A 14,401-nucleotide genomic window follows, 5' to 3' on the forward strand; every position below is an offset into this window, starting at 1 on the left:
TCTTATATTTTTTTGCTCTCATTTCCCAGTATTTCTTCCATTCCTTTGTGAAAGTTACTGTCGAGTCATTTTCCACCACTCAAACAGGCAGTAAAAGGTATTATGACACAGAGGTGAACCCTTTTGTTAATTAAACCAAGCATCCAGAAAAGCCTGCCTTGCCTCGTAAACTGTTAAAATAGGAGTGACAGAGAACTTCCAGATTCCACTATTTAAAGAAAATGACGTTAATTTATTTTTTAACTCTTTAAAAGTGAATATGAAATAACTATTCACAACACTAAGCCCCCGTCTCTGAATTGCTTACTATCTGCCTCCAACTCTATAACAATATACTATTCCAATAATGCACTTAATAAAATTACATCAACTTAATTTCAAAACCATACAGTCACTGTCTTCCTCTGTGTCTTCCCTCTTCCGACTAAAGATCTCCCTGGGTTGATTTATTTCTTTTTACTGCAAGTATGTTTCACATGAAAAGGTACCTTTGATCGAGAGTGTTTTCTGATTTCTATGAGAGCAAGGTGTTAGATTGGTGATTGGCTCTCTCGCTCTTTATGGCAGTTGCTCTCTAACCGATTTTCAAAATGTTCGCATTCTTATGCCTCCAACATTGGATTGTCTCATTGGTTCAATGTTGGCAAAACAACAAATTCAAACTTGATTGGCTTTTAGTTTCCTGGAGCATAATTTAAACTGGTTAAATTTGAATTGTTGTTAAATAAGGCACCCAAAACTCAGCTATCCATTTTACAGCCCAATGTTACATATTTTCAATTTTCTAGTACACTCTGGGACTAACATTGAGTCATAATCACAGATGCTTGTAATCTCTCAGTTCTGAACAACAATCTCTCTCTCTCTCTCTCTCTTAATGGGACAGTACACACCTTCAAATTCATAACAAAAGAAAACAGCAGAATTAGAGCACATACCTGCAATTGCCCTCTGTCTGTTCAATGCTGCATTGTCATATCAAAATCTGAGTTCAGAATGGAGGATATAGTCAAAGACATCAGAGGAGATGCTTAGTTGGAACCAATTCTCGTAAATCACTTTGTCATTCCCCCTCCAAAGATGTTGCATCCTCCCATTTGTTTGGTGCCTAGAAATGGGTGCATTCCTCCAGCTGAGGCTAAACTTATACTCTATATTTTTTTTGCATAACATCCTGACTTTTGTACTCCATGTTGTTATTAGTAAAACAAGGATTCCATATGCTATATTAACTGTCCATAAACCCTAACAGATTGGTATGCAAATGACCTCAGGTCACTCTTTTCTCCTTTTAAGCCCTATTACCTCCTTTTCGACGTTCCCTTGACCAAGTCAACCTGACAAATCTTGTTGTGTCTCACTGTTAAATTTTATTTGATAATATTCCTGTGAGAATTATTTGAGCATTTTACTGTATGTAAGGGTAGAATATAAACAAAGTTGGAATTGTTACAACTGTGATAATTTGATTAAAGATGTATATGTTGCATGATATGTAAGGGGAGGCAATGGCCTACTGATATTTATCACTCGATTATTAATCCAGAGACCAAGCTAGTACAAGTAGACAACCCTTTATCCAAAATCCCGAAATCCGAAATGCTCCAAAATCCAAGGTTTTTTAGCGAAGTTTTTATCTCATTAATAAGGTTGTTTGGCATGCAAACAGTCAACCCAATTCCACACCCACTCGATGCATGTCACTCAGATGCGATGGGGGGGGCATGGCCCAGCACTGGCAGGCCTCAATTCTGTCTCAGGGCCCATAGTACTCAATGTGAGTCTGCTGTTCGCTAAGATTTTTTTAAAAAAATTTCACCGTCGATCTGTTACTTATTCCGAAATTCAAAAAATTCCGAAAACCAGCTGGTCCCGAACGTTTCGGATAAAGGATTGTGCACCTGTATTTTTGTGATCTGGGTTTGAATCCTGACATGGCAGATGGTGGAATTTAAAGTCAATAAAAATCTGCAAGTGAGAGCCCAATAATGACAATGAAACCATTGTCACTTCCCCATTTGTTACAGAGTTCCCTTGAGTTAGCTACCTTCCAGGATTGATGATTCTTCTGAGTAATTTCATGACATCATAAATTTTCTCTATGCCAGTGGAAACTATATAATTCATACTCATTTTATATGCCTGCAAATGCTCTCTCCTCACACATCTGAAGTTTGGAAGAGCACAATCCAGAATTATACTGTTAGATGTATTTCTCATATTAATTCAGATGAAATGAAAATGTCAGGTTTTCATTGCCTCACTACTTGAATCCCTATTACAACAGAATGTGGGAAGGATTTAGTATCTCTCCCAATCTTCCCTTTTTAGTACTGATGACATTTGGAATTTACTGCTTGGGGAACAGCGAATTAAAACTTTATATCTTGAAGCATAAGCATGTTGGGGCATCTCATGTCTATCCCTCCAGTTTCTCTTTTGTGTGGATTGAAACAATTTTTTGCCTCTCTTCACCCTTTAGGCCATTGTCCTGCGGGAAGTGGAGAAACTGGATCCAAATTATGTCGCCATCATTTGTGGCAGTTTCAGGCGAGGTTTGTACCACTTCAGTCATTTAACTGGCAACTTCTGAGACTGGTAATTGGAAGTGCTACCAGGAATTTGCACTGAAATTATAAAGTCTGAAATGTGTGTTTTTAAAATTTTAAGTTGCAAATATTCTACGTTGCTCACCAAGAATCATTTCATCTGAGCAAATTCTGTCATTATAACTGACAAAAGTCCAGGAAAAGCTCTTTTATTCCTTTTTATCAAATTTATGAGTATCATAATTATGTGATATAATTATGTAATAACAACACTTGGGAAGAAATAATACAATTAATAAATATTTAGGGGAAAAATGAAGCTGTGAATGGTGTAATCTTGAAATGTAAAGGTAAATTTCTGTGAAAGTGTACCTTGTCAGTTGGCACTTGAAAGCAAGTAATTTTTTTCCTCTCTTCGAAGACCATCATATGCAAGTTGTATAAGCATGGTATTCATTATATGCCAGAGAATTTTTTGTTTTTTTTACAGAGAATCCATTATCGCTGGTGTTTATAATGAGTACCGATTTAAGTGTTTTAAGGGTGATTTTTTTTTTGTATTTATTCACAAGATTTGAGCAATGCTAGTAAGTGATATACTTCCATATCAAGATGATCTATGATTTGGAGGCCGATTTGTTGATTGTAAATGGTCTTGGTCTGATGAGGTGTTATTAGAGTCATAGAGATGTGCAGCACAGAAACAGACCCTTCGGTCTAACCCGTCCATGCCGACCAGATATCCCAACCCAATCTAGTCCTACCTGCCAGCACCTGGTCCATATCCCTACAAACCCTTCCTATTCATATACCCATCCAGGTGCCTTTTACATGTTGCAATTGTACTAGCCTCCACTACTTCCTCTGGCAGCTCATTCCAGATGATATAAGTTGGTAATACCAAAAAACCTTTGAGGACTACTACAGTTTAACTTTTAGATTGTGAAGGGATCGAATTTTGAAGGTAAAAGATGGGCTGCCAATCATATGTGCTGCTTTATCCTGGATGGTGTTGAGATTCTTGAGTATTGTTGAAGCTTTACTCACCCAGGCAAATGAGGAATAATCCATCACAGTTCTGACTTGTCTGTTGTAGATGGTGGACAGACTTTGATGAGTTAGGATGTGATTTAATTGGCACAGAATTTCCAGCCTCTAGCCCGTTTCTGGAATGTAATACTTATGTGACTTGCCCAATCAAGTTTTTGGTCAGTGGTGACTCACAGGATATTATTAGGGTGTTCAGCTATGGTAATGATGTTTAATAGCAAAGAGGAGAAGTTATCAAGCCCCTGATCATTACCTGGCACAAGTGTGATGCAGAATGTTAGATTTCACTTTTCAGTCCAAACTTATTGTTCAGGTCTTTCTGCATTTGGACATAGACTTGTTCATTTTCTGAGGAGTTGCAAATTGAACTAAACTCTACAGTTTTAAGTCAGCATCCCCACTTCTGAAGGAATGAAACAGATGCTGATAACTGGGCCTGGGACATCATTGATGACTGCCTTCAAGGATTGAGATGGTTGGCTTTCATCAAACACAAGCACATTATTTTGTGCTCGCTATGACATGGGCCAGTGAAGAGTTTTCCTAGGGCAGTTACTTTCACCTTTGCTTGGAAAATCAATTCTTTTCAAGGTTTTTGAATGAAGGCGATAATGTAGTGAGAAATCCACTGGTCCTGGTGGAGCTTTCGTAGATATTCTACAAATTCCTTTTCTTGCAATCCACTCAACCTGATTTTCACAGTCCAGCTGCATAATGATATCCCCCACGATCACTGTAACCTGTTGGACAGGGGCTGAGGCTTCTGCAACTCTACCCCTGGATCCCTCTACTTGCCTCACTCACAGCCGCATCCTCCTATCCACAGGCCAAATTCGAGTTAGTTAGATGAAGGGGTGTGACTGTCTCCTGAAACACAGCATACAGGTAATTCTCTTCCCCCTGATGTGTTGCAATGTTTGAAGCTCAGACTCCAACTCATTGACTCTGAACCAGAGTTCTTCCAGCAACCAACATTTACTGCAGACATGGTCACTGGGAACTACAAAGAGGTCCATAAGCTCCCACATCATGCAGAAACACATCACCTGACCCACCATCCTTATTTTTAATTAGTTTTGAATTTGTTTTTTATTTTTAACTGTTTTTTGTGTCTCTGTTGATGAAAGTTGTGACCAATAAATTAAATTAGCAAGATTCAATTTAATACATTCAAATTTAGCAGATCCTTTATTAGCCAATCAAACCACAACCCTCATGTGACATCACTTTTCAGTTTCCCCATCAGGATCAGAATCACATCTTTTCAGGCTGTTCTGTTTGCTACCACTCAGCTCTGGTCCTGAAGTTAAGCCCCAAATCCACAAGTTAAGTTTTTATAATCTGTTACCTTCTCAGGTCATTGGCTGCATTGCATTTGTCCTGCTTTTTGTGAGCAGAGAATACCTGGGCAATTTACTGCTTTGTGTTTTTTTTTTATATTAGAATCCCTACTGTGTGGAAATAGGCCCTTCGGCCCAACAAGCCCACACCGACCTTGAAGAGTAACCCATTTCCCTCTGACTAATGCACCTAACACAATAGGCAATTTAGCATGGCCAATTCACCTGACCCCCACATCTCTGGATTGTGGGAGGAAACCAGAGCACCCAGAGGAAACCCACACAGACACAGGGAAAATGTACAAACTCCACACAGACAGCTAAATCTGTGTAGGATAAGCTTAGCATGAAGTTTGCCTAATTGCAGATTGCAGATTTTCATGACAACCATAGTTTTGTCAGGTCCCAAAGCTTTGCTGCATTCAATGTGTTTGGTTGTTGGTTGATATCATTTGAAACTACTCATGTTGGCTGAAGGCTGACCTTGGACCACCAGTTGAAACATTTTTGTTTGAAGATGCTTGCAGGTACTACAGCCATGTTCTTTGCAGTTATATACAGAGTTTTGTTGTCATTGAGGTTTCATAGGTGGTGGCAGTACTTGTTCATGGTGTATTCAGTATTTAAACTTATGATAGGTCAATAATTGGGCAGTGTCATTCAACGCCATTGGCTGGTAGAGTTGTGATCAGTTGCAAAACAAAGAGAATGATTTGTTTGCGGGTAACATTCATTTTATTACTAGCCAAAACTTTGAGATGGAGATGAGAGCTTATTGAGATCACAGTGGTCGTTTTTGTCCTGGTCAGCTAACATCTATCTGTCTTCCAGTTCTATGCTTCATCACATTTTGAAAGTAGCAACTGCAATGCAAGTTGGAAGGATTCTCCTTCATTATTCTTTCCCTTCATGTCTGCAGGCGCTGAGTCCAGTGGTGATATGGATATTCTTTTGACTCATCCAGACTACACTTCAGAATCATTAAAAAGGGTGAGATCTGATTAACTGAAATACCCTTTAGAAAAATTTCAACTTTGCATGTTACTGGGTGTTCTTTAAATCGGCCAAGTGGATTTTAAAACCATGAATATGATTAACATTTTAACTGTGCAACAATTGACTTTGAAATCTTCCTCATAGCATAAACATCAATACAGATCATGACCTGAAGTGCCTCTTTTTTTCGGCAATAAATTCTATGCAGTATCCCTCTTGTGCATTTTGTTTAGATATTTCTTTAAAGCTGAGACCATATTGCAAGTTTGCGTTAATACGTCGGAACAGAAGTAGTCCATTTGACCTTTTAAGCCTGCTCCATCATTCAGTCAGATCGTATTGTGCTTTCAGCTCCACTTGCTTGTCTGCACTCTAGTACCCTCTAGTTTTAGTTTCTTCCAAGAGGAAATATCCTGCATGGGTGCATTCTGTCCAGTCCCCATGAATGCAGGCTTGAATGCTCACTTTCCCCAGTTGTACTTGAGTCATAGAAACGTAGAGCATAAAAGGAGGATATTCGATCACTTGTGCATATGTTGATGCTGTGTGACAAATTACTATTTGGTGATCTAAAACCAGGTCTCATACTTGCTAAATGGATTTTTTTTTTATCTCTCTCCTCTATCAATATTTTGAAGACCCAACTGAACTGTTTAATGTTTGCTGATCCAAGGAGAACAATCCAAACCTTCAATCTGTCCTCATAACTAAGATCCTTCATCTCTGATAGCATTCTGATAAAATTCCACACCAGCCTTTCAAAAGGATTTTATCTTTCTTTCCTGATGTTTCGGTTCCAGATTTGTTCACATTTCTCCACTTAAAGCCCTAACCATTGATTTATGAATTTCTGGTATGATCTTTTGGTTTTTTTTCAATTCACTCGTGGGATACGGGCATCGCTAGCTGGGCCAGCATTTATTGCCCATCCCAAGTTGCCTTTTAGAAGGCGATGGCGAGCTGTCTTCTTGAACTGCTGCAATCCATGTGCTGTTGGTTGACCCACAATGCCCTTAGGGAGGCTAATCCAGAATTTTGACCCAGCGACAATGAAGAAACAGCAACACATTTCCAAGTAAGGATGGTGAGTGACTTGGAAGGGAACTTGCAGGTAGTGGTGTTCCCATGTATCTGCTCTTGTCAGGGAGCCACTGCTCAGGAACAGGTTCCTCTTTGAGTGCATTTTGTGTTGGAGGGAGGAGAGAGCTCAGGATACGGGGCTGACCAGAGTCAGGGATGCATTGGATGGTCTGGATGATGCTGGCACAGAGAGCGATGGTCCACCTCCGATTCACATCGGGAGCCATCCATAGCTGGACAGACAAGGCACTCACACCCCATAACCTCATGTGCACTCGAGGCGGCTCAGGAGTGCAGTGGACTTCCGGACAAACTGACCAGTGCCTGTCCCAGAGCTTGACATTGGCCTCACACTGTGGACTCTCCTCTGTGACATGGTGCCCAACAATCTAAGCTATCTCAGGGATATCCTTCCGGTGCCCTTTCAGCTGGCGCAGAGGTGTTATCTGTATGGGCAGATGCTGCATGCCTTCATCTGCCACCCAGACACTGGAGCATAACATTTTCCTCTCCAGCGGCGCCGATCCTCAGTGGAGAGCCCTTGACAAAGGGGACCTGAGATGGAGAGTGCTTCATGTGGCGGTCCCATGCAGTGGATGACTGAGGAAATTTATCAGGTGCCAGACTGTGTGCACGTTCTGTGGCTTGAAAGAGATGGACTTCCACTTGAGTCCGTGTGTCTGCAGCCCCTTTTCAGCTTTTTGAAGGGGCTGCTGTTAAAATTTTGGTTGCACTTCAGGCCCACACTCCTGATTTACAGGCACCCATGCAAGAAGGGATGGACAAGTCTATGAACGTTCTCAAGGCTTTGCTCTTGGGCCTGGCCATGATGGCCATTAACAAGTCCAGGCAACAGGCTGAGGAGGGGCTTGTTGTTCCTGACTGTCTGCCCTCCTTTGCCCCTCTTTGCTTCTGTCCGCCTCAAGTATCCCTGACGCTGAAGCACACTATGTTCACTCATATAGTCAAGGCTTGCCGTGACTGATGGGTGCTGGAGGCATCATGAACCTGAACAGTAACATTTTCATTTAGTAATAGGGGAGGCGATGGCCAAGTGGTATTATCACTGGACTGTTAACACAGTGTCTCAGATAATGTTCTGGGATCTGGGTTTGAATCCTGCCATGGCGATGGTGGAATTTAAATCCAATAAATGTCAGGAATTGAAGAGTCCAATGATGACCATGAATCCATTGTTGATTGTCGTAAAAACCCATCTGGTTCACTCACTCGTCCTTTAGGGAAGGAAACTGCTGTCCTTAACCAGCCTGGCCGACATGTGATCCAGACCCATAGCAATTTGGTTAACTCTTAACTTCCCTCTGGGCAATTAGGGATGGGCAATTAAATGCTGCCTGGCCGGTCATGTCTTCTTCCTGTAAATGAATGAAGGAAATCTTTTTTATCCCCACAGTATAGGTTTCTGTTTTGCCTTTGGAGTTGCTTTTGTTTTTGGGTTGGGACCCAGCAAGAAGGATGTCTTATTTTCCCTTTGCTTCAATGTTTGACCCCTGGAAGAGCTTTATTGCATCAACAAATATTTATTTCACATTTTGATGCCTTGTTGCCCCTACCCCAAGAATGCACAGTGGCAGCAGAGTTGAGAAAAGTCATTTTCTGTTTGGTTATTTGTTGTTTTCCTTTTTCCAGAGTCACTGGACTTTCATGTGTGTTCAAAAGTTGGATAAACATTTCCTTTTTTTTTGTTTTAAAAGGGTAGCATGAGCTTTGCTGTGGGCTTAGCACGGTGCTGTCTTCATGTCTGTCTGATGGGGCGGTGTCTGGGTGGGAGCTTGACCTTTTGTTTAAGAGAGTGGAAGGTGCTCCATAAGGATCTTTGGTGAATTTCTGCAGTGCATCTTATAGATGGCGCACACTGTTCCTACTGAGTGTTGGTGATGGAGGGATTGGATATTGTGGTGCCAATCAAGCAGGCTCCTTTGTCTTGGATGGTGTCAAGCTTCTTGAGTGTTGTTGGAGCTGCAGCCATTGATGAAAGTGGAGAGTATTCCATCACATTCCTGACTCATGCCTTATAAATGGTAGACAGGCTTTGGGGAGTCCGGAACTGAGTTACGTGCTGTAGTATTTCTGGCGTCTGACCTGCTCTTGTAGCCATCGTTTGTATGTACCGAGTCCGGTTCAGTTTCTGGTCAATGGTAAACCCAAGGATGTTGATAGTGGAGCCTTTACTAATGGTAACATTATTGAATATCAAGGGTGGTGGTTAGATTGTCTATTATTGGAGATGGTCATTTGTGTGGAGCGAATGTTACTTGCCAATTGTGAGCCTCTACCTGGATGTTGTCCAGATCTTGTTGAATTTGAATGTGGACTGCTGCTGTATCTGAGGAGTTGTGGATGGTGCTCAACATTATGCAATCATCGGTGAACATCTCCACTTCTGACCTTATGACAGAGCGAAGGTAATTGATGAAACAGCTGAAGATAGGGCCAAGAATACTCTTGCAGATATGTCTTGGGGCTGCACAGTGGCTGAGTGGTTAGCACAGCGCCAGGATCCCACGTTCGATTCCACCCTCGACTGATTGTCTGTGTGGAGTTTGCACATTCTCCCCATGTCTGCATAGGTTTCCCACAGTCCAAAGATATGTAGGTTGAGTGAATTTGTCATGGGAAATGCAGTGTTGCAGGGATAGGGTACGAGGGTAGGTCTGGATGAGAAGGTCCTCAGAGGGTTGGTGTGGACTTGATGGGCAGAATGGCCTGCTTCCCCACTGTAGGGATTTTATAAAAAAAATGTCCTGGCCCGAAGCTGACTGACCTCCAACAACTGCAATCATCTTCCTATGTGCCAAGTATGACTCCAACCAGTGGAGAGTTTTACCTTCCAATACCCATTGATTCTAGTTTTCTAGAGATCTTTGCAATCAACCAAGTGTGACATCAGCCTTGATGTCAAGGGCTGTTGCTCTCACCTCACCTCTGGAATTCACCTCTGGGCGGCACGGTGGCACAGTGGTTAGCACTGCTGCCTCACAGCGTCAGAGACCCGGGTTCAATTCCCGACTCAGGCGACTGACTGTGTGGAGTTTGCACATTCTCCCCGTGTATGCGTGGGTTTCCTCCGGGTGCTCCGGTTTCCTCCCACAGTCCAAAGATGTGCAGGTCAGGTGAATTGGCATGCTAAATTGCCCGTAGTGTTACGTTAAAAGGGGTAAATGTAGGGGTATGGGTGGGTTGCGCTTCGGCGGGTCGGTGTGGACTTGTTGGGCCGAAGGGCCTGTTTCCACACTGTAAGTAATCTAATCTAATCTAATTCAGCTGTTTTGTCCATGTTTGAACCAAGGCTGTAATGAGGTCAGGAACTGAGTGGTCCTGGCAAAACCCAAACTGGGCGTCACTGAGCAGGTTATTGCTGAGCAGGTGTTGCTTGATAGCACTCTTGATGACACCTTCCATTACTTTATTGATGACAGAGAGTGGACATAAGGGGCAATAACTGGCTGGGATGGATTTGTCCAGCTTTTTGTAAACTTGACATAACTTGATTGTTTTCCACATTGTAACGTAAATAACTGTTTTAACTGAACTGGAAGAACATGCTGGAGGAGTGACAAGTGCTGGAGAACAAATCTTCATTACTATTGCCAGAATATTCTCAAGGCCCATAGCTTTTGCATTTTCCAGTGCCTCCACATGGAGTGAATCAAATTAGTTGAAAACTGGTACCAGACATGCTGGGGACTAATGACGGCTCTGAGATGGTGATCCACTCAGCATTTCTGGCTGAAGATTGCTGCGAATGCTTCAGCCTTATCTTTTGCTCTGATGAGTTGGGCTCTTCCATCATTGAGAAGGAGCATATTTGTGGAGCCACCTCCTCCATTGAGTTTTTAATTGTCCATCACCATTCATGACTGAGTTTGGCAGGACTGCAGAGCTTAGATTTGATTCATTCATTGTGGGATTGCTTCGCTCTGCCTATCACTTGCTGCTTTTATTGTTTGTGTGCACCTAGTTTGGTAGCTTCACCAGGTTGATACCTTATTTTTAGGTATGCCTGACACTCCTGCTGGCATGCCCTCTTGCACTCTCCATTGAAGCAGGGTTGATCCCCTGCCTTGATGATCATGGTTGTGTGGGGAATCTGCCAGGCCATGAGTTTGCAGATTCAGCTGGAGTACCATTCTGTTGCTGTTAATAGCCCAAAGTGCATCAAGGATGTTCAGTCTTGAGTTGCTTAATCTGTTTGAAATCTGTTCCATTTAGCATGGTGATAGTGCCACACAACATGCGGTTGGATACCCTTAATGTGAAGATGTGTCTTCGTCTCCACAAGAACCATGTGGTGGTCTCTCTTAGCTATACTGTGATGGACGGATGCATCTGCAGCAGGCAGATTAGTGAGGATGAGGCCAAGTATGTTTTCCATCACGTTGGTTCCTTCACCACCTTCACACACATTTTAGCAGTTACGTCCTTTAGAAACCAACCAGCGTGATTAGTAGTGTTGCTGCTGAGCCTCTGTTTGTGGTGGGCATTGAATTCCCCACCCAGAGTACTCTTGCCAAGTGTTGTTCAACATGCAGGAGTACTGATTCTTCAGCCGAGGGAGGATAGTACCTGGTAATCAGGAAGGAAGTTTCCTTAACCATGTTTAACTTGAAGTCATGAGACTTTACAAGCTCCGGAGTCAATGTTGAAGACTCCTAGGACATCTCCTTCCCAACTATATACTAATGTGCTGCTATCTTGCCGGTGGGAGAGGACATACCCAGGGATGGTGATGAGGATGTCAGGGATATGGTCTGTCAGGCATGATTCTGTGAGTCTGACTATGTCAGGCTATTGCTTGACTGGCTTATGAGACAGCGCTCCCAATTTTGTCATCACTGATGTTAGTCAACAGGACATTTCAGAGTCAACAGGGCTATTTCCGCTGTAGTCTTTTCTGATGCCTAGGTCGATGTCAGGTGGTCTGTCTGATTTCATTTCATTGTGAGATTTGTACTCTACATATCTATTTACACATCTAAGTAATCTGTCTGCTTTTTAACTACTTTATAAAATATTCAGTAAATCTGAACATATATCTCTTAAATTTAGTTATAAGCCAATTGATGCCTGATGGCAACAGTCATGGATGCCCTTATTCTAAAATTCAAATTGAACATGATATACTGGAGATATATGTGGGACCCAAGCAGCATGTTTAAGAACCACATTGCCAACTCAGTGGCAATCTGCACAATCTGAAATTGCATTGGTATATGCATGTGCTAGATGGCAGACATGGGAGAGAACAGGGTGGATTATTATTGGGCTACATGTGCTTTGTAAGTTTTTTTCCCTCAACTGACACAAGGAGAGATTGGGAGGAGCTCTGAGAAAGCGGGAAGCTTTAAAAGATCAAAAAAGCGAGAAAAGTTCAAGGAAGGGGTTTGTTGAAAGCAGTTCTTTTTATTTGACATTTTGTATATTATTTTTCATTGAGAAGGGCAGATTAAGATCACTAGAAACCTTCTTAAATGTTTAATCTGAGTGTGTTTACCTGTGTGGTTTACCATTTGTTTAAATTAAAAGATTGTTTTTGTAGAGAATATTGGTGCATTAATTAAAGGGGGATTGGTTTCAATAAGCAATAAAGCCTCTGACTGCTTCTGACCATCAATCCAAACTATGCTGGATAGAATTTCATGAGATCGTTGAAGCTTTGAAGTTCAAGGTAATTTATCTTTTCATGTGAAGTGCCAGGATCCATGGTGCAGGAAACCAGGAAAATCAGAGAGTAGACCTGAAAACTACATAAAACAAAATATGGTGAGTTAGATGACTCCCAGTTTGGGCTTTAAAAGCCTGAAGATTATTGAAAGTCGAGAGGTGTAAAATTTTGTAGTTTTATGGCCCAGAAGGGAATTGATAATAAAAATGGGCAGATACGTTTACAGCAATAAACATTTTTGAGGAAAATTTGTGTTTTGGAATTCAGTTTTGAACAGAAACAGCATCCTCGCTGAGAGGCCAAAATTTCCTTAGAGTGCAAATTACATTGTTTGATCTTAGAAATATTCCCTGTTGAGTGTCATTGTTAGGCATTCTCAATTCTGATGTGTGCAGACATGCACAGTGTGTCTTAACCTTTTTAGCCTTGCTGAATCTGTCATTTAAACGACCTACAGTGCAACTTTAAAGGATACAAATGTAATTATGTTGGCTAGGGCAGAATATAATCATTAAATTTCTTTCCTGTGATCTTTGATCACGAGTTGCACCTCAGCAACATGTCGTGGCTTCCCTTCCCAAATTGAAGGATAACAGAGCAGGTGCTTGGGAACACACATCATTCTGATTTGTAGCTATTTTGTCATTCCTTCACTGTCGGTTGGTCACAATCTTCAGACCTCCTCGCATAAGAGCACTGTGCATGTACCTTCGCCACCACATTTCAAAACTAATTAAGGATGGCCAACAAATGATGGCTTTGCCGGTGATATCAATAGCCATAAGTGAATAATACAAGAAAGGTTTACAATTTCTGAATGTCTACTTCACCAGTGGGAGGATATCTGTGTGAATATGGAAACCAAAGTTGAGTGTTTTTAGATATTGCACAAAACGCAAATCTGAATGCCGCTGGTCAGCCTCAAGGTCTGAAGAGAGTTGACTTTGGATCACCTAGAGTGCTGTCTTCATGTCAATCTTCTTGACAAATTGGCCAATAACCTGTATTAGTTGCAATTGTAAGAGACTGATGGTCTCAGGTATGGCTGTTTTTGTGCTGAGTGGGCATTCTGATTTCTTTGTTCCTGATATAGTTCCTCCAAAGGAGATTTGAGATTGGCCGGAGGCTCCCTTAGTCAAAGACTGGTCTTGATTGGTCATGAGCTGATGAGGCAGTCCAGAGAAGGTTCATTGGGCTGATTCTGAGTATGGAGGGACTGTCTTGCATGGAGAGGTTGAGTAGGTTGGCCTGTACTCATTGTAATTAAAAGAATGAGAGGTGACCTTCTTCTAATACATAGAATTGCTAGAGATTTGCCAGAGTAAGTTCTGAGAGGTTATTTTCCTTTTGGGGGTCGAGTACCAGACAGCATAATCACAGAGAGATGGGTCACCCATTTTAGACAAAGATGAGAGTCATTTTGTTCGCTGAGAGTGATGTGTCCATGGAATTCTGTAACAGAGGACTGTAGAGGTTGGGTCACTAACCATATTCAAGACTGAGTTAGATTTCCAAATAGTATGGAAATCAAGGATTATGGGTAAAAGGCTGCAAAGTGGATTTGAAGTTTGTCAGCCATGATCTCATTGAATGACAGAGCTGATCCTGAAATTGGTTGCTGTTTGGTTTCGTGACTTCCATGTGCTCATGTCAAGGGATAACTCTATCTTAATTGCAGCATCTTTCCTTGATACCAGTGA

General features: G+C 41.7%; 1 protein-coding gene across 2 annotated transcripts in view; it reads left to right on the plus strand.

Annotated features, from left to right (window-relative positions):
• polb (polymerase (DNA directed), beta) overlaps positions 1-14,401 on the plus strand; it is a 109,976-nt gene that overhangs the window by 20,661 nt on the left and 74,914 nt on the right. For both annotated transcript variants that reach the window (XM_043681580.2, XM_043681582.2), the window contains exons 9-10: positions 2,483-2,555; positions 5,859-5,929. In XM_043681580.2, coding sequence (XP_043537515.1) covers positions 2,483-2,555; positions 5,859-5,929 — 144 coding nt within the window. The remainder of the gene's footprint in view (positions 1-2,482; positions 2,556-5,858; positions 5,930-14,401) is intronic.

This window comes from Chiloscyllium plagiosum, unplaced genomic scaffold, assembly GCF_037043375.1.
Source record: "Chiloscyllium plagiosum isolate Xiang-an unplaced genomic scaffold, Cpla_swu_hap1 HiC_scaffold_48, whole genome shotgun sequence".
Classification (NCBI taxonomy): Eukaryota; Metazoa; Chordata; class Chondrichthyes; order Orectolobiformes; family Hemiscylliidae; genus Chiloscyllium; species Chiloscyllium plagiosum.